The sequence below is a fragment of the Arachis ipaensis genome, chromosome B8, assembly GCF_059453495.1.
Source record: "Arachis ipaensis isolate K30076 ecotype BB chromosome B8, ASM5945349v1, whole genome shotgun sequence".
NCBI lineage: Eukaryota > Viridiplantae > Streptophyta > Magnoliopsida > Fabales > Fabaceae > Arachis > Arachis ipaensis.
Genome location: NC_142443.1, coordinates 15,799,074 through 15,819,369, shown reverse-complemented (window position 1 = coordinate 15,819,369; position 20,296 = coordinate 15,799,074). Strand labels below are relative to the sequence as shown.

General features: G+C 31.2%; 2 protein-coding genes and 1 pseudogene across 2 annotated transcripts; 1 reads left to right on the top strand and 2 right to left on the bottom strand.

The window, feature by feature from the left end:
- Window positions 1-2,145: 2,145 nt before the first annotated feature.
- LOC107610561 (plant UBX domain-containing protein 2-like) lies at window positions 2,146-9,876 on the bottom strand (annotated as a pseudogene).
- A 1,002-nt stretch (window positions 9,877-10,878) lies between these two features.
- On the top strand, window positions 10,879-14,015 carry LOC107610560 (protein C2-DOMAIN ABA-RELATED 7-like). The gene is made up of 4 exons (XM_016312598.2): window positions 10,879-10,888; window positions 13,303-13,406; window positions 13,508-13,603; window positions 13,707-14,015. Exons 1-4 carry the CDS (start codon window positions 10,879-10,881, stop codon window positions 14,013-14,015), a joined length of 519 nt encoding a protein of 172 aa, XP_016168084.2.
- A 3,821-nt stretch (window positions 14,016-17,836) lies between these two features.
- Window positions 17,837-19,344, bottom strand: LOC107610559 (cyanidin 3-O-galactoside 2''-O-xylosyltransferase FGGT1-like). The gene has a single exon (XM_016312597.3). The coding sequence runs from the start codon at window positions 19,251-19,253 to the stop codon at window positions 17,880-17,882; it is 1,374 nt and encodes a 457-aa protein (XP_016168083.2). The 5' UTR covers window positions 19,254-19,344; the 3' UTR covers window positions 17,837-17,879.
- Window positions 19,345-20,296: the final 952 nt, after the last annotated feature.

The following is a 20,296-nucleotide window of genomic DNA, read 5'->3' as shown; positions in this document are numbered from 1 at the left end:
TTTAAAAAAAATCAAACACCATACCACTTCTCTTCTAAAAACATAGCACCATAACAAGTCATATCATTTCAATACAACATTACCTCATACCACCAACCCACCACATATATATATATATATATATATATATATGACATCAACTTCCTAAACAATATTCAAACACAAAAGAGCATCATATTCCCGTCATGACCATACTTACCAACACATGGTTAACTTAAATTATCAATCAACATCACAAAGACTAAGCATTCCATTATCAACATAATCTATAAACACCAAAACCTCTATATTTCACCATATTCTAAACTTAAACAATCTTTTAAGTTTCCAAACCAACCTCCAACAAACTGCATTCAATCCTAATTATTCCATTACTCACTATCATAACATCATTATTCATTCAACACTTTAATTCACCAACCATTCTCCACATTCATAACACCCAACAACATATCCAATTATTCACATGCAATCTCAACACACATAGCATTACTAGGCCATTAAACATATATCAAACATACATTTCAACTTATCTTAAGTCGTCTAACCTAAGTTTTCACAAAATCTTACATATTAAATACGAGAAACCTAAACCATACCTTGGCCGATTTCCACGTATTTTCCGAGACAACCCTCTAATGCACCGAACACAGCCCCAAGAGGTCCCGAATCACCAAGGCAACGTCACCCAACCTTCATCAAGTCTCAAGTGTCCACAAATCATGCTCCAATTAACATATATACACCTAACTTCACATTACCACATACATATCCAAATTTAATACGCAACACACAAAATTAGAGAATTAACTAGAGTTCTAGGATTCTCACCTTATCAACAGAAAATTGGGACAAGACTCGACAAGTCCACTAAGTTAATTTGATCCTAAACACCGAAATTTAACAATTTTCAACATTCTTTGCACATGAATTTTGAAACTGAAACTGAGGAAATTGAGAAAAAAATGTGATTTTCTTACCTTACAATGTACTGGACTTTGTAGATCTCGATGCTGCGATCGCGTGACCGCAAACAGTGCGGCGATCGGAGCTCCAGATCAAAAGTTACGTGGATTTGAATGAAATCAAAGGTTTTGGAATTTTCAACATGTTCTTCCCCCTTTTGGCTAGCTGCCCAGCGTGTTTTGCATGCTGAAATGGAAATGAAATGAGCTTCAGCTCATTATATATAATGAGTTGGTTGGGCCCACGGGCTCAGTTCGGACCCGGTTCGACCGATTCAGCCCGTTCAGCCCAATTTTGGGCTAAATTTTTTGAGATTAATGTCAAAATTCTCGTTTTAATTAGCTCTATCCTATTTTAATATAAAATTTATATTTCTAATCTTTTTTATTAAAAATTAATTTATTGACCAATTATTCGCTAATTTTGCGGAGTTTACGCATGAAAATCTCGTAATTAGTTTGTTTTAGATAGTTATATTAATATTTTGTTTCCTAATGTTTTAGATATAATTTTATTTTGATATTATTTATTATAGCATTAATCAATACTTTCTTTTTTAATCTTAAAAAATATTATACTTACAAAACAAGCGTGAATTTTAAATTAATTAATGGTAGCATTCTATATGATTATATTATTAAGAGAAAGATAATATTCTCATTTATTATTAATTATACCTTCCTTAGATTACACAAACTATTTATTTTTAAATTAGAGAATCAAATAATTATATTATTAATTAATATTTTTTTTCTATTTTTAAAAGCATTATACAATTGTTTTATGAAAGTTAATTATTCACCGAAAGCATCTTCATAAAAAAGTTAACAACTTAGCATATAGCTATGTGTGTGTGTGTTATTTTTTTAATTTGCTTCATTATCAACATACTTAAATAAATTGTAGCCTTTGCTATAGTTTCACTGTGGGCAACTGAACAATTTTAATATTTTAAAACTGTTATAGAAAGATGGAATAATAAAAAAATCTATTATTTTGAAAACTAAAATGCTAACGGATTTCTTTTCAAGATTATCTTGAAACAATTTTTGTGAATTTTAGCTAATTAGCAACTTACCCTACCATGTGAAAACTAAAACAGTAGAAAAGTATATCTATATCCCTATTCTCCCACAAAACCAAGAGAAAATAAAAAATTTAGGGAAGAATCCAATACTGTTGATGCAAAAGGAATTGCTTAAGCATTTACAAGCGGCTCACTGATTTGAAGCAATTCATTTTTGAGACCCGTGAAAACAACAGAATCTATTTCGTGGCTTGAACTTAATTAGAGCTGAAGGTACCAAGTTCTTGTCCTCCAATATTTTACTGTTCTCCCCTGTTTTGGCTAACTGAGGGATTGTCCGCGTCGAATTACTACTGGATGCATTAGCTCAAACTCTAAACCTGGTTGTTTCAATACAGAGCTGACAAACTGCATCATCAACATGAAAATCAAGAACAGTACTGAGTAGCTGTCTGAAACACTAAACTGATAAAAGATGGAGGATATGCAAAGTAACAGTCAAATCCATCCACAATATATATACATCCAACATAAATCATTTTATACAACTAGGGACTTCTATGTAAATTGCAATTATAGTTATCCGACAGTGAATGGTTAGCTCAAGAAATTTCTAACTTTCATGTTTGAATTTTTTTCCTCAAAACAAAGTATCAAATTTGTTGAAGGACAAACCTCATAGAGGGCCATAGTTAGTTCCTATGGAGAAAATACACCTTGAAGTACAATTCTATCTGGAAACTAAATCCTAATAATAGCTTTTGTGTATCTCTTTGTGGCAGCTTTTGCTTATTTTACCTTTAATGACCTGGGAATTAAAAGCTAAGACTCTTTAATCTTTTTTCTCCTTAATTCAGCTTCTCTTCTTACCTCTTCAACTGTAAGTTTATAGAAGGAATCTGGCAGCTTAATTTTTGCTGCAACAGTTTTAGGAACGGCAAAGAAGACTTTCAACTATAAGAGACGATTTTTTTTTAAACAGGACAAAATTTTAGAGATATTTAATCTAAATAATTGGTTTGCCAATAATACTTTAAATGGACCAAAGTACCCAAAGCTAATAGGAAAGAGAATGACAAATAACTTTATCTCTGCAAAATAACAAATAGAGAATAAAACTGAATATATTTGAAGAATCAAGGTTATTTAGATATCTACTAACAACTAACAAGGTATATCCTTGTTTTGATTAAGGCTTCTTTGTCGCTGCCTTTTCTTCGGTAAATGAGGATAAGAATTCGAATGAAGACCAAAATATGACCCTTATCAGGTTGAGACGAAAATAAAAATAGGGCTTCTTCTATTTGAAGATTCCTCAAGTTACTTATATCTTTTCTGGTAGAGTAATTTAAGTGAAATTCTTACAAAGATTATAGCTTGTTGACATCTGCTGCTTCTATTACTAATTTAAACTAACTTATGCCATCTGTAAACCCCATGAAATTAACGAATAATTAATTAATAAATTAAATTTTAATAAAAAAATTAGAAATATAAATTTTAATGAAATAAGATAGAACTAATTAAAATAATAATTTTGACATTAATTTTAAAGAATTTGACCCAAAATTAGGCTAAACGGATCGAGCAGGACCCAAAATGGGCCCAAGGCCCAACCCATCATCCCAATACCCATAAGAAGAGTTCATCTTCTTCCCCCCATTCAGCCAAAAATGCTGAAGCAACACACAATGGAAGGGAAGGAAGGTTTCAAACCCTTGTCTTTCATTTAATCCTCCATAACTTCTCGCTCTGAGCTCCGATCGCCGCACTGTTTGCGGTCACGCGTCCGCGGCGTCGAGCCCTACAAAGCCCGGTACTTAAATTGGTATGGAACTTCCATTTTCATTTTCATCCTCTCTTTTCTCTAAATTTTAGAAAATTGTATAGAGTAGTGTTGAGATTTTGGTTCTTTGATGTTATAGGGTCTGATTAGCTTGAGAAAAACATTCACTCTTGCTTATATGGCACTTGGGTAAGGTGAAAATTTTAGAACCCTAGCTGATTCCTTAATTGAGTATGTTAGGTATTGAATTTTGGGTATGTATATGTGATAAATGTGTTAGGTGTGTATATATATGTGATATGAAATAATTGGAAGTGACAGGAGCTTGATTGGAAGCTTGGTTTGGATTTTGGTAGTGGAATTTTAGAGTTGAGGGATTGCAATTCTGCCTAAGTAGGTTGCCTTGGGTTATTCGTGGAAATTGGCCAAGGTATGATTTTGGTTTCTCATATTTAATATATAATGTCTTGTGAAAACTTAGGCTAGGTGACCATAGGATAAGAATGAATGCATGAGTATGTAAATTATTTAGTGCTTTAATGATATATGTTGAACAAGGTTAAGTTTTGGCTTCTTGTTGATATTGGTGATAGAATGCTAAGTGATGAATTGATGATGTTTGACAAGATATGAGGATGAATATAAACTTGTGATGGATTGTTGATGAATCTTGTTGATTAAGGTAATGAATTTAGGTATAAGATTGTATATATAGAGGTATAATTGATTGAGATAGGATGTGGAGATTTTGACATTTTAAATGGTGTGTTGGTGTGCTGAATATATGTATAGGAGGTTGGATTTGAGTTTGGTTTTTAATGAAAATTGAGGTTTGAGGTTTTTGTGTAAAATGGATTTTTAGCCAAACTTTGGTGAAAATTAGGTCTGTGAAGTTTACGCAATTTAAAGAACGAATGAAAAATATTTTAAAGCGAAAAAGTTATGCACGTCGGAAGTTCGGTATGTAAAACTGAATTTCTGCAGACTTAGCAATTTCTGATCAAACTGCAGTGTATGCGTACGCATACCCCTCATTCACGAAGGGTCGTTTCTATCCAACGTACATGCGTATGCGGACAAGGGTATGCGTAAGCGAGATGGGCTAAATTGCACTCCCACGCATACGCGTGACCCCCTACGTTTCAAAAAAAATGCATTCCCACGCGTACGCGTGACCCTTGTTTTCAGCAAACAGGATTTTAGTGTTTTAAACATGACTTTAAACCTCTAAACCTCTATTTTCATTCCTGATCTTAGTAATAGGCCTAGTAATGGGATGAAGCTAGAAAATGGTGATAATATGGGGGTGAAATAAGACTTTTAAATGATGAATTATGTACAAAAAATGCAAAGACATGAGATGTATGTGTGAGACCATACTATAATGAATGAATGTAAAGGAATAATGATGATAAATTTTGAGAATAGGTGGACATAACAATGATATTAATGTGTTTTGTGAAATGTGGGGAAGGCGGTAGGGCGCAAATCCCTCGATTCACTCCCCCGCATTTATTGTGATTATGTTTTGTGGGATGTGAGGAAGGTGGTAGGTAGGGGTGGCAAACGGGCCTAAACCTGCCGGGCCACCCCGCGTAACCCGCCAAAAAAGGCGGGGCGGGCTGGAAAATTGGGACCGCCAAATAGCAAAAGCCCGCCTAACCCGCACCGCTTAAACTGCGGGCTTTGGCGGGGCGGGGCGGGCTTCCCCGCCGGGCTTAGTGTTTTTTAGTGAGGGGGTATTTTTATAATTTTTTGGACAAAACCTAACTTCCCCCAACCTAACTTACAAGAGTATGAAGATAAAAATTAAGTGGTTTGGATTATGTTTATGTTACTTTGGAGACAATATTTATAATTATGTTTTAAATTATGTTTATTTTGCTTTGGAGAGAATATTTATACTTATGTTTTGGATGAAAACTTGGTTTATAATTATGTTTATTAGATATTTAAAATTACAAAGATTTTATTGTTTATGAATATAAAAAAAATAATTTTTTATGCTTTTAGAAATTATAATAGTTAAAAGTAAAAAATAAAAGAGATTTTTTTATATCTTTATATATATATTATTTAATAGTTAAAAAAAAAGAGAATATTTGGCGGGCTTAACCCGCCGGCCCGCCAGCCCGCCGTTAGGCGGGGCGGGCTGGGATTTTGGGACCGCCTCACTAGGCGGGGCGGGGCAGGCCAGTCCGCCAAAGGGCGGGCTTCTGGCGGGGTGGGGCGGGGCGGGGCGGGCTTCCCCGCTTGCCACCCCTAGTGGTAGGGCACTAATCCCTCGAAGTATTCCCTCACATTCTTCCTCTCTCTGTCTGCAAGGTGGTAGGGCACTAATTCCCTGACCGGTATGGCACGACTTCACTAGGGGAAGGTGGTAGGGCACTAATCCCCGATTTATTTTCCCCTAGTGTATGCCTCCAGGAGAAGGTGGTAGGGAACTAATCCCCCGATTTTATGCCTCTTGGAGATGCGCAGTCGAGAGACGGTATCCAGGTTAGCTACCGGGTGTGCCAGGTTCTGGCAGATAACCGACACATGAGCTCACGGCCAGTAAGATAGACATTCATCATATGTATTTGTATGATTATGTTTGATTGTGCATTAATTGGGCTTGCCTAAGTGATTATTATGCGTACTTGCTATTACTACTTGTTGTATCTGTATTCTACATGTACTTGCTTTGCCTGTTTGTTTGTCTGTCTTTGCAATTTCATCGGAGATAGAGGTATGGAGGAAAGATGGAAAGATTTAGTGTTCAAGATAAGTTTTAGGTAGGTGTAGGAATCCTTAGAAGACCACCCATTTGTGGTTTTTATTTAGTCCTTTAAGTTTCATAATCTAAGTGTCGGCATTTTTGGATTGCCTCTGACATTTCCAAGACCTTATATCTTATATATGTGACACCTTTACCATGCTGAGAACTCCCGGTTCTCATCCCATACGATATTGTTATTTTTCAGATGCAGGTCGAGAGGCACCTCGCTAGGCGTCTGGAGTTCTGCAGCGAAGTGGCCATTTTGGGACTTTACTTTTGATCTTTTGTTATATATATATGTAAATATTCTCCGACCAGCCTTAGCTTCACAGGCTGACTTAGAAGCTTATTATTTTGTACTCTTGACCCTCTATTCTTACGTTCTATATATATATATATATATATATATATATATATATATATATATATATGCTTATTATCTCTAGCTTTCTTCGTACGCAAGTAATCCTTAATCTTGAGTGTTGCGCTTTTGATTTCACAATTTTGTTTTACCTATTCTTCAAGGCTCCTAATATACTACCTTCTTTCGCCTATTATATGTATTACATTTTATTTTAGAGGTCATAATACCACACCACTTCTGTTTTACGACTTAAGCGTAAAGCTCTGTGTGGTAGGGTGTTACACCATCTATCAGTAATTACCAAATGCAGAAGAATGACTAAGTTTTTCAATTAACCCACAGTGTCATGATTCCAAACCTAAATACTTAATTAGTAATTACTGATTCACACATGACCTAACTATGATTTCAAAATACAGAGAAGCTTCCTACAATACTGACTATTAAAGTATTACCTGTCTGTTGATAGGCTTGGATTCAGGCTTTGCATCTATGTTGTCAGCAGAAGCTGCAGCCAAATTCTCACTCTTTGGAGATACTTGCAGCACCGGCTGTGATTCCAGCAACAGTGTTGCTTTCTTGATCAATCTTATCTGCTCCTCTAAAAGAAGCTCCATGATGGTCCAAGTCTCATCATTCTCATCCTTAAGTTCAAAGCCAAGAAAGCAAATCAACTCAGTTCCACTGGTAATATCGACAACAGCCTTCTTAATTTTAGGATTGCCCAATCTGATCTTCCTAAACTTGGCATTCTCAGGCTCTCTAATAACATTCTTCAACAGCTTCAAAATAATGTCGATGGATCCCTCAAAAGGCTTCCCTGAGACGTAAGTGCTAACACAAACCTCCAATTTAGCATTGGAGTCATCTTCAATGTCTGCCAATTGAGACACATCACCATGCTCACCGTTGTTACTCAAACAAGCACTACAAAAAAAAGAGCTATTTTAACATGATTTTTTTTTAACAGCCATAGTTAAGTGTAAAAATTAATATATATTTTTTACAAATATCACAAATGTCAAATTTTCTATGTTTTTTTATTTATAATTTGATTGTAGAAAATTATTCCTCAATTTTGACACTCATTTATTTTTAACATACTCCATTATTTCTTTTTTTTAGTTGAGCTCCATCAATTTTGACATCACACTGCTCTCAGTTTGGGATCATACTACTCATTCTTCATCTTCAAAATCTCAATTTATTCTCCAGTTTCAAGATCTCATCTCATTCTTTGTTAAAAACTTTTTGTTGAGAATTTTTTATGATCAATAAGTGTCAAAATAAATAGTATATTTGATGGTTAATAAGTATCACAAAAAATATATTCTCAAATTTTTCTAATAAAATTATTTTTGATGGCCAATATTTATCAAAATAAGATTTAAACTTTTTTTACAATTACTTATATGTTAAAATACTATTTTTGACAAAACTTTTATTAACATATTTTCATAGTTAAAATAGTGTCAAAATTTATTTTTTGATAAATTTTAATTTTTTTGACACATAATAATCCTTAAAAGTAGTCTATATTATTGTAGTGAAGTATCCACATGCTCAAAAACCTCATATTCTGATCTAAAAGATTTGCCACAAACATGATACTCATATATATTAAGTGAATACCCGTTTTGACGTTTCTTGGATGATGTGAACAATGAATTAAATGGGTTGAACCCAGAAGTTGGAGATTTGCGATCCCTCTCACTGGAAGAGGCGGTGGCTTTGTGGGCGAAGGTGTGGGATTAGTGAGAGATTGGGCTTGGGTTTGGGCTAGGGTTAGGGCTAGAGCAAGGGATTAGGGTTAGGATATTCTTTTTTCGGAATAAACGGTCAAATTGATCCCTGAAAGATCACTCATTTTTCAACTTGGTCTTCGAAAGATTTTTTTAATCAAATTTGTTCTTTAAAGATTTTAAATTAGTCCTTTTACCACTTTCTTTGTTAATGATGTCAAAATTTATTAATATGGTGCGTTAAGTGACACCACAACACAATCCTAGGAGTCTCAATTGACTATTAACATAATAAAATTATAAAATTAGATCAAATCAAAACCTAATTGAGCTTAAGGGAGAACTTGAGATATTGAAAAAAAATTTTAAAGGACGAATTTGATTAAAAAAATCTTTCGAGAACCAATTTAGAGAATGAGTGATCTTTTAAGGACTAATTTGACCATTTACTCTTTTTTCTAGGGACCTAATTGTATTTTTTAATTTTTAGAGATTTAAATATCCGCTAAACAAAAAGTCAAGGATATATTTATCTTTTTTTTTTCAAAAAATTTAAGTATAATTCGGTTCAGATTATGTAAATCGATCGGATCGAATCGAGTCTGATAATTATAATGTGGACAATTAAGTTTATTATTGTTGCTATAATAAACCAATTTTATTTTAATTTATAAAAAAATAAATTATTAACCAATTTAATAAAGACATCCAATAATAACGTCACATACGTAAACGTCTTAAAAAAAAATATTTTTAGTGTCTTTATCAAAGTGATCTCCTTCACACAATAGGTTAAGAGAACATGAGGTCATAAGTCCTCTAACTAACTCAAACTGAAAGCTATAAAGAAAGATAAGCTAACATTCTTGAATAACCACTAATATATCAAGATTCTATTACTTCAGCTTCAATATGATTCTCTACAACCCCTTCAAACTTAGGGTGTTGCACCAACCGGAATTTACTTTGAAACTCTTCAAAGGGAGCTACAGATAGTGATTTGATAAGTACATCTACAACTTGAAAATCAATTGAAATGTGTATCACATGAAGTTGATATTTAGCAATTCTGTTTTGTACAAATTTGAGTGTAGATCTATTTCAAAATATTTACTCCGACTGTGTAGGACAAAATTGATTGACAACATTATAACACTCAAGTTGTCACAGAAAATCGTCAGAACAATAGGTTGAGGAATTCTAATTTCATAAAGAAGTTTGAGTACCCATAGAATTTTTGCTTCAGCATCGGCTAAGCCTATGAATTCTACTTCAATAGATGATCTCCTGACTACAATTTGCTTCCTGTTGTTCCAAAGAGCTGGATTATTTTCCAAAAAAATATAGTAGTCACTCATGGAGCGACAATTCTCAATGTCACTAGTCCAGTCTACTTCTATAAACACAAAGACATGAAAATCAAGACTTTTAGTGTAGGATAATAATCCAAAGTGATATGTCTCTGATAAGTAGTGAAAAATCTTTTTTAGGACCTTCCAATGATGTTGTTTTGAATATTTTAAAAATTGGCTGACTTTGTTGATTAAGAATGCTATCTCAGGATGTGTGAGAGTTACAAATTGTAACCCCCAACTAAGGACCTATACACTATTGAGCTCAAAATTCTCAGTGCCTTGAGACCCAAATTTGAGTGGGGATAATATTAGTTGAGACATGCTTCAATTGACTTATTCCTACACACAGTATTTGGTTCAAGGAAATGTTGCCGGGGGGGGGGGGGATAAAATTTTTCTCCATTTGAATTACCAAAGAAAATTAAGAGGAAATGAAAAAAGTGGAGTGAGGTATAGCCAAAATTTTTCTCTTCCCCATGAAATGAAAACAGATGAAGAAGGAACAATTAATGATACAATTAGATATTTGTCCTTTTTTTTAACAGAGAAATAAAAAATTTTCATTTTACTTTCTTTTAAATCTGAAAATGAATCTCTTGTCTTCTTTCCATTTTTACTGTCATCAGGCCCACCGAAGTTTCATCCTCGTTGTCCACAATGCCACCGCGGCATCATCCTCGTCGTCACAAGTCTATCGCAACTACATCTCTTTCTCCTCAAGACGAAGGTGAGTTTTTTTCATCGTTCTCGTCATTTCTCCTAAATTAAGTAATTTCTTTAAATTGATAATTTGCTTCTTCAACTGAAGTTGTACAAATTTTCTATCCATTTTTTTTTTATGTAATTATGGATTCTTTTTGAATTTGAGTTGGTTTAGATGGACCATGGTAAGAAGTAATAATACAAGTCTGTTTTTGTTTTTTTGGAATGCAACTTTTGCGTTTTCTTTTAATTGATTCATTATTTTTTACGTGTGTGAGAGAGGTCTGTGTTAAGTTGACGTGTGTGAGAGAGGTGTGTTAAGTTTAATTCATACTGCAACTGCTTTGGGTGTAAAAAATGAATTCTCCCCAATGATATGAAATATGGTAAATTGGTAACGATTGTGTACAATGCTGTAGTAGTTATTCCAGATAAATTTAGTACTAGTTATTATAATGATATAGCATTTCAAACTGTGAACTGTGATCAACTAGTAATTTATGGTCTTACTTCTATCAAATATGAAATGAAAATTCCATCATAGTAATAATAGCTATTATTTGATTATTTTCTCCTTTTGCTTTCTCTCACTTAGTTACTTTTGGCTGGACATTTGATTTTATGTAGAAATATGCTGTGATCATGCTATTAAGTCCAGAAAGCTTTTTTTAGATACTGTCGATTATATATAAAAGATTCATATATTAAAGAGAGTCAATTATACGGAGTTAACTATAATGAAAGAATTGTTATGATTTTCTTTTATTTTGTAAAGACGATTTAGTGAAATTTTTCTTTAAATATAATTAAGGAGATTAATGATGTAACTTATGAAAAATTTTTATTATTCTTTTAAAATATAATAATACATTTTTTTATTTATGACATGTAAAAGATAATAAAAAATAATAAATTTTAAAAAATATTATTGTTAACGAAGATAATATATTAAAATTTTAAAATATAATTAAAATCAATTTTTTTATTAGAAAAATAATTTAAATATATTAGTATATTATAATTTATATATAATATAAGTAAGGGTATTAATGTAATTTTACTTGGGTATGATTTTTTTTTTTTACTTTTTTTTTCGTTCAAACAAAAGAAAAATTTCCTCCTAGTTTCGTTCCATTTATTTTTTTTTTCATTCAAACAACATAAAAAAAATCAACTTTTTTTTTAATTTTTTTTCTCTTATTTTCTTTTCTCTCATTTTTCATCTTGCATCCAAACAAAGTGTTTAACAAATCTAAAATATATTTTAATTGTGAAATGTGTAAACCACCAAAGGCCAATTGATTGAATTCAAGAACTAGAAAATAATGCAAGCTAAGCCTCCTAAGTCTTTCAAAAACAATTCAGAATGAAATTGATTAATTAGATCATTAACAGCAGGTCAATTATCACCAGTGATAACTATATCCTCAATATAAACGAGTAAATAGATACTATAATTATTAGTAAAATGAATGAAAAGAGAGCTTTCAGCTTTTCTGTTAGAAAAACCATACTGAAATAAGTTAAACTAAGAATAGCAGACCAAGGACGAATAACCTGCTTCAACCCGTAAATGGCTAGCTCTATCTGATTTGCACATAAGGCTGGGATCATTGCTTGTAAATCTAGGAGGTTGATTGTTGAATCATGTACACAGATATTCAGTTAATTGGTCATTCAGAAACACATTATTAAAGTTGAATTGGCGAAGAGGCCAAGTCTTATATTTATTATGTCTATTTTAAATGGTACTTCCAAGAGAGATAATAAAATAGGTATGTTTTGAGAAAAATTTTTTAATAGATTTATACATCTATAATTAATAAATAAAAAATAAAAAAAATACCGAATAAATTTTTTTGGCTATATATAATTAACGAAGACCATGGCTATAATTATATTATGCTAACAAATTTAGCTAACACCCTAATAAAAAAATAAATTTTTTGGCGCAATATTTAATGAACTTAAAGTGCATGCATCCCTATTGGATAACAAATTAACAATAAGCCAATAACAAGTGTACATTTGGTTGAGGTAAAAAATGCTTACCCTTGGTAGAAAAATTATTTTAATGAAACATATTTTAAGGTTATTAACTTATCAAAAAATGTTTCACTAATTAAATGAATAGCCAAAATATACATTACAAATATCAAACAACAATAAAGCCCATTTTTGCATAAGCTAACAATGACCAGTATTCCATTGTGGGAAAGCCACCACGACCAGAATAACCATTTGTGGAACGACGGACCCATTTTGGCTCACCTCTATAACGGAACTTTAATGTTTTACATCGTTAAAAATCGAACAACCAACACATTGTATGCACAGTATGTTACACATTCTTTTAGTTAGGTTCAGTTGTTGAACTGGTGGTAATTCTGTTTAATAGATTGTAATTCATAACCGTACAACATATTCTTGTTTAGTTTTTGGTTTTCACTTTCTTCTTGATTTTAATTAATGTTAATATATATTAGAGATAGATATACGTCAAAGTCTCAAATTCAAATCATCTCTTGGTAGATAACAAGAGGAGCACCATCAACATCATCATCAAGATCTACAACAACAAGGAGTATTTCAATGGAAGATATACTTGGTCTTATCAAACTTAGGATTAAAAGGGGCATTAATCTCGCAAAACGCGATACTTTTTCTAGTGACCCTTATGTTGTTGTCAAAATGGAAGAACAGGTCAAAATCTAATTATTTTTTTCTCATTAAATATACATTCTTAAATAATACATTATTATTGCAATGCAATAAATTGATTATTAAATTTGATACATATGCAGAAGTTGAAAACTGCGTTCATACGTAAAAATATTAATCCAGAATGGAATGAAGAATTGACTCTTTATGTTAAGGATGTTGCAACTCCAATAACTGTGGTATGTGTTACATTCAAGAAAGATTTATATATATATATATATATATATGATGAGACTAGTATAATGATGAATGATCCCTGTTTATATATGTTCGGCTTTGCAGCAAGTTTATGACAAAGACACATTCACTGCAGACGATGAAATGGGAGATGCATTTATAGACTTAAGGCCGTATATCGGGTGCTATTATTTGATGGGGTTAGAGAGATTGCCAGATGGATGTATGGTAAAGAAAATTCAACCAAATAAGACTAACTGTCTTGCTGAAGAGAGCACATGCTTTTGGCGCAATGGCTGTATAGTCCAAAATATGATACTAAGATTGAAAAATGTTGAGTGCGGCGAAATAGAGTGTGAGATTGAGTGGCGTGATATTCCTGGTTGTAAAGGTTTATCTGGACTAAGATCTTGAATCAACTCGTTATTATAAAAGATTGTATTGTATATACCAGATAATTATGGTAGGTATACACCAAAATCAATAACTACTAAAATTAATCAGTAGTTTAAAATATATATATAAAAATATAAAATATATATTAAAAATAAATTAAATTATATATATTTATATATAAATATATAATAATTAATTTTAGTAGTTGATTTTGGTGTAGCGTGTGCAAATAGTATTTTAATATGCAATCAAGATGGCAATAGTGATGTTTGTCTATTTGAATAAATGTTAGCGGTCCACTTTTTTATTTGGACAAAAGCATTCTTCACATTTCTTTTTTAATAAAGTTTTTGTTATGTCTATTGAAGAGAATAAAGATCTTTTTATAAATAATTAGATAATTATTTGATAATAAAATATGTTATTTTATTTTTATTAATTTTTTAAATAGATTATACATTTTTTTTTCATTTTATACACAAAGGCTTCCTCATTATAGAATTGACTACAAAAATAATAAGACCGGTGGATTTTGAGAAATTTTTCGATGATGAATTTATAGATCTATAAAGAATAAAAAATACCAAATAACTTTTTGAGAAAATTTTACAGTTGATTTATATGTTTCCACAAGAAGGAAAGAAAATATTAAAGAAGACCTTGAACAAATGTAGTGAATAGTGATAGATTTTTAGGTCCCTCACAAAATAGCGAATTACAATTTTTCAAGAATCCACAAATCCAACATTTCAATCTTCATCAACTTATTTGATGCTTTCATTTTTCTCATTGACCTATAGATTTATCTTAAAATTTTTGTGAGGTTATTTATTTTATTAATAAAAAAATATTATTTTTGGAGTTTTGTGCATGAAAAAAATGAAAAAAAAAGTGTTATAAAAAAAATTTTGGTTGTTTTCTCTTACACAAAGAAATAAGAAGGAATGACTTAATTAATACTATTGTTAATGCAAAAATACTAGTTGTACATCAAATCAGCTACTAAAATTAGTAAATTATATATATAGGTTAACTCATTTTTAGTATATATTTTATATTTTAATGTATATTTTATATAGTAGCTAATTTTAGTGATTATTTTGATATGCACTTAGTATGATTGTTGTTAATGATGTCTAGGCCACTCAATTTGTTAACTATTCATATTAAATTTAATGGTAAGACAAAATTAAACCCCTTCAAAATATTTTGAAATTTAAATAAAATGTTAAAAATAAAATTAAAATTGAATCAAAATGATAAGACCAAAATAATACCTTATTAAAAAAAATTAATCTATTGAATTGAATTTTTTCTTTAATTTTTAGTATTTAAATTGAGCAAAAGATCAATTAAATATTTATTTAAGCATCTCATCCTTAATTTATATTAATTAATTTTTTTTGATTGTACACTGTATCTCTCAATCCAAAATGTGAAGAATTAATCATCGTGAATCTGAATTTTACTTAAGAATTTGTTGTTAGCTAATGTATTATTGTATGCACATCAAGTGCGATTTGAATCAAGATATTTTTTAATTTTTTTTTTTTTTTTTTTGGTATTGAAGATATGTTTTAATTAATTTTGATTGTAGATACATTATAAATATTATAAAAACCCAATGGGGCAACAATGGCAAGCCCAATCGAGGCCAGAGTTATGCGAAATTGGAGTTTGAAAAGAGAGAGGAATCTCCGTGACAAAAAAAGAGAAGAGAAAGAGGAGGAGAAAAAAGTAGAGTGACAATACAGCAGATAGAAATGAGTTTTTGCACTATCCAAATTTATTATGTTCTATTTTATTTTATATAAAATCTATTTTGATATTATTTTTAGGTAGTAAAATCTATACCCTAATCCTAGTTTTAAAAATTTAATGTATAAAATTTATAAAATCATAAATATCATTCAAATATAAATTAAACTAAAACCAAGAGATAAATGAATCACACTGGTAAAGAATTATTTTTTATGGTTATTTATTTTGTTTAGAGGTCTATTACACATACAAGCTTTTTTGACTTACAAATCTTACAAGTTGGCACAAGTCCAACAAAACACACGCGCATTACACTCCCACATTTAAGATTAAATACACGCACGTTATTCAACCACTTCTTGTCTCCAAAGCGCGCTATTCACCATGCATTATGAACGACTCTTCTTCTTCTTCCTCCATGAAAATGAGTTTCTTGCCAAATTTGTTCGATTTCTTTCGTGCGTTCTCTCTTCGCCTTTTCATTCGTTGTTTTACCTGCGTTTATCACTGGTATTCTTGCTTCGTTTTTTTTTTCGATTTTCATGGTTTCTGAAATCAAGCTTTGAAATCGTTTTGAAGATAATGAAATTTCAGAAATACACCCAAACGATTACAGAAATACACCCAAAGGATTACAGAAATACACCCAAACGGTTACAGAAATTTACCCAAACAATTATAGAAATACACCAAAGGATTACAGAAATACACCTAAAAGATTACAAAAATACACCCAAAGGATTTAAGAAATACACCCAAAATTTGTTGAAATACACCTTATGCATAATTTAGAACTCTTCCTCTTTTTCCTCCTCATCTTCTGCTGCTTCTTCTTCTTTATTTTCTTATTTCATATTCTCATAATTCTTTTTAGAGGAAAAAATCAAACAAAGAAGAAAAAAATATATAATATTGCAATATCAAAAGAAGAACGAGGAGAAATACGACGATGAAGATGAAACACTTCAAAAACGATTTCAGAGCTTGATGTCAAAAAACAATGGAACGAAAAAAGAGAACAGAGAGAAAAAGCACGTAAATGAAGAAGGAGAAAGAGAAGGCAAGAAATTCGAAAAAGGAAACGAAATCCTTTCAAAAATTAAAATTCTGTTAGAGGCACGTTTGAGCGTAATATCAATTAGAGGACTTGTAAGACTTGTAGAGCAGAATCACTTGTATGTAGAGATTAATCCTTTTGTTTATAATAGTAATAAAATAGATATTAATATATTTATTAATAATTAAATATTAATTATTTTATATTATATCACTAAAAATTTTAGCAAAAATTATATGATTGCTGAAAAATTAAATAAGACATGTAATAATTTTTATGTTATGATCACTAAAAATATTTTTTGGTTGTAGTGCCAACGAATCTTCAAATTTTGTTTGGAAGATTTAAAAAAATAAAAAAATTATTATTATATATATAAATTAATTATTATATATATTTGTATATAAATATACTATTTTATTTATTGTATTATGGAACAGATGTATCTAACACCTTAATAAAAGAAATTAATTTTTCTTGGCTCAATATTTAATGAACTAAAGTACAAGCGTGCCGATCGGATAACGATAAGCCAATAACAATAAATTTGCATTTGGTTGACTAAAAAAAAATAATGTTACGAACATAATATCTAAATGTATCTTATATAATATAATATCTATCATTTAATATTTTATCATTTTATATATTTAATATTTGTAATTATATTTTTATTTTATTTATTGTACAATTTAAGATAACTTTAAGTTCATTGGACTGATTATCTAAATGAATAATCTTACATAATAAAAAAAATGATAAATTGTTTTGTCTATATTTAACTAATAATAATTTGTATTTATATTTTTAAATATTATATATTTAAAAAATATATAATTTATATTTATATTTATTAAAATTTTATATATATAAATTAATATAATTTATATTTATATTTTTAAAATTTATAAATATAAATTAATAAAATAATAATTTAATATTTATACTGATTTAATAACAAAAATACTAAAAGTTGTGTCTGAAAGTTTCTTTATCTAAACATTATTGACGTAAATAAATGCTTACATACACCTTTATGGACAAGCATACTTCCATACACAATTTTAAAGCATATCATGAAGCCGAAGGATGAAACCATCAACGCAAGAAGATTCAAAATGTGGAGCTAACAAGAGATTCCTAATTTTGCTATGATTTTCTCTTACATGTCTTCCAACTTGATTCTCATCATCCATAACAGTTTTAACAGCTTTGCACACACTTTCTTTGCTAAAGAAGCCATCTTCTTGGCCTTTTTCGACTTCAACCCCAACCCTCAACTTCCTTCCCAGAATTCTTGCATTTATCACATGATCTCCGTACGGCCCTGGCAACAACACAAGCTGGCACTTATTCACAAGTGCCTCCGTCACAGAACCCGCCCCGCAGTGTGTTATGAAGCATCCAACATTAGAGTGCCCCAATATCAATTGTTGCGGCACCCATTCTCCGTGTACAACACTTCTTTCTTTTGTCCTTTCTTTGAATCCTTCTGGTAACACTTCTTCAATGGAATCATATCCCATAGGGGGTTTAATTACCGCAAGGAACGGAAAACCTGTTAGTTCAAGTCCAAGTAACAATTCCTGCACTTGGTTTTTCTCCATAGGGCTTTCAGTTCCAAGTGCACAGTAAATAACTGAACCGGATTTGAATTTACTAAGCCATGATTCCCATTTTTCATCCAAGGCAGTGTTTGGTTGTTCAGGTAAAAGAGGACCCGATAGAATAACGGGTTTTTTGTATTGGGATTTAAGATAATCCACGTAAGGACCTTCAATTTCTCTGCAACCTTTGAACGCAACTGCATCTGATAAAGCCGAACCAGTGCCGAGCCTATCGTAAAAGAGAACGCCGCTTCCGAATTCCAGTTTTCTAAATGCAGCCGATCTTCGAAGTTCGTGAGCACGAAGCTCGATTGAAGAAGCATCAGGGAAATCTGGAGATGGCGGTTTCTTGAGATCTGATTCGGTTCCTTGGCGCAATCTTGCTGGGGATGCAAAGTAAGCTACAGTAGCTGGGTTAACTATCATGTATTGGATACACTTGATGCCATGGTTTCTTGCAATGTTTGGAAGCCAGTGTTGGAAATCAAAGAGAACGATTTGTGGTTTTAGATCCTTGAGGAGAAGCTCTATGTCATTGTGTGTGAGGTCCATGGCGGTGGTCAAGTGTGTGATTGAGGAGGGGGGGACATCTGCAGTGGTTTCAGCTTCATGTGGAAGGCCATGGACGTGAGGAACAGTGATAGGGATGAAGGTGATGAGGTGTGGGTGGAGGTTTAGGTGTTGAAGTTTTGAGATCGTTCTTTTTGGAATGAAGAAAGAGATTGTGTGTCCTCTGTTTGCAAGCTTGTTGGAGAGGTGAAGAAATGGGGTGAGGTGCCCCATGGCAAGCCATGGACACATTGCTATGTGCAGGAAAGAAGCTTCAGCCATGGCAGACGAGAAGTTATGCAATAGGGGCTGCTTGATTATTTGTTTGAGTTTGAAGTCTTACACTCCCTCAGATTTGAGCAAGCGAGCAAAGTCTTACACTCTCTGTATAAAAAAGAAGTATAATAATGGTTTCTAATTTTCACGCGGGACTGATGTTGATTATAAAAAGAATTTTTCAAATTTTTTATCTGGTTTTAAAAAAGAATAATGTGACTTTGTTATATAGTATTACATTAGACACCGAGCCCCTCCCTATTCCTTAATCCTTATCAAGTAGCAACCAATAACGTCCAAATTTGCGGGCTCTTTTCCCACCAAACACTAAACATAAACAAAATACAAAACTCCTGCCCGTTGATTAAAGGGAAATTATTATTATTATTATTATTATTATTATTATTAGAGCAATACTAGTAACTTTTGTGATTGGTAGTTATCAAATAGTTATCAATGATGATCTAATGGTGTGAAATTGGTATGAAATTTTATCAAATGACTCATATTTTTTTGCTGATTACATACTGGCCAAAATTTAATAAAATTACTAACCCCTAAACTTTTCCTTATTATTATGGTCGTGGTTGTCGTTTTCGTTGTTGTTTCTTATTCTTTAAGCAACAAGGTGAAAAAAATAAAAAGGAAAAGTTATTGAATAATAATAATGAAAAATAATTGAAAATTTAATTTATTTTTTTAATTATTTTTTTATTTTTATATAAAATTTATAAAATTTTTTATTTTTAAATATTTTTAAAAAATGATATATATTTACACTTTTATTTAAATATTAAAAATAATTAAAAGAATAAATTAGAATTTCCAATCTTTACTAAAAAAATTGTTATAGAAGTGGCAAAGTCATCAGATTATGGACCCTTAAAAAATTGTTAACAAATCTTCTAACCTCCAAAATAACTCGCCTGTTGAGATAAGATTTGTTACGTGGATGCCCATTTATGAAGGGCGGTGTAGTATTCTCAAGGAAGAATGCTTTTAATAAGTATTTGAAAATCTATCCTATGTACATCTATAAATAGAGGTTC

Bases quoted from the DNA above. Each gene is read 5' to 3' on its own strand.
- LOC107610560 (XM_016312598.2), top strand. The intron at 13,407-13,507 runs GTCAAAATCTAA...ATACATATGCAG, and splicing joins TTGTCAAAATGGAAGAACAG to AAGTTGAAAACTGCGTTCAT. The intron at 13,604-13,706 runs GTATGTGTTACA...TCGGCTTTGCAG, and splicing joins TTGCAACTCCAATAACTGTG to CAAGTTTATGACAAAGACAC.
- LOC107610559 (XM_016312597.3), bottom strand. From the start codon at position 19,253: ATGGCTGAAGCTTCTTTCCTGCACATAGCAATGTGTCCATGGCTTGCC.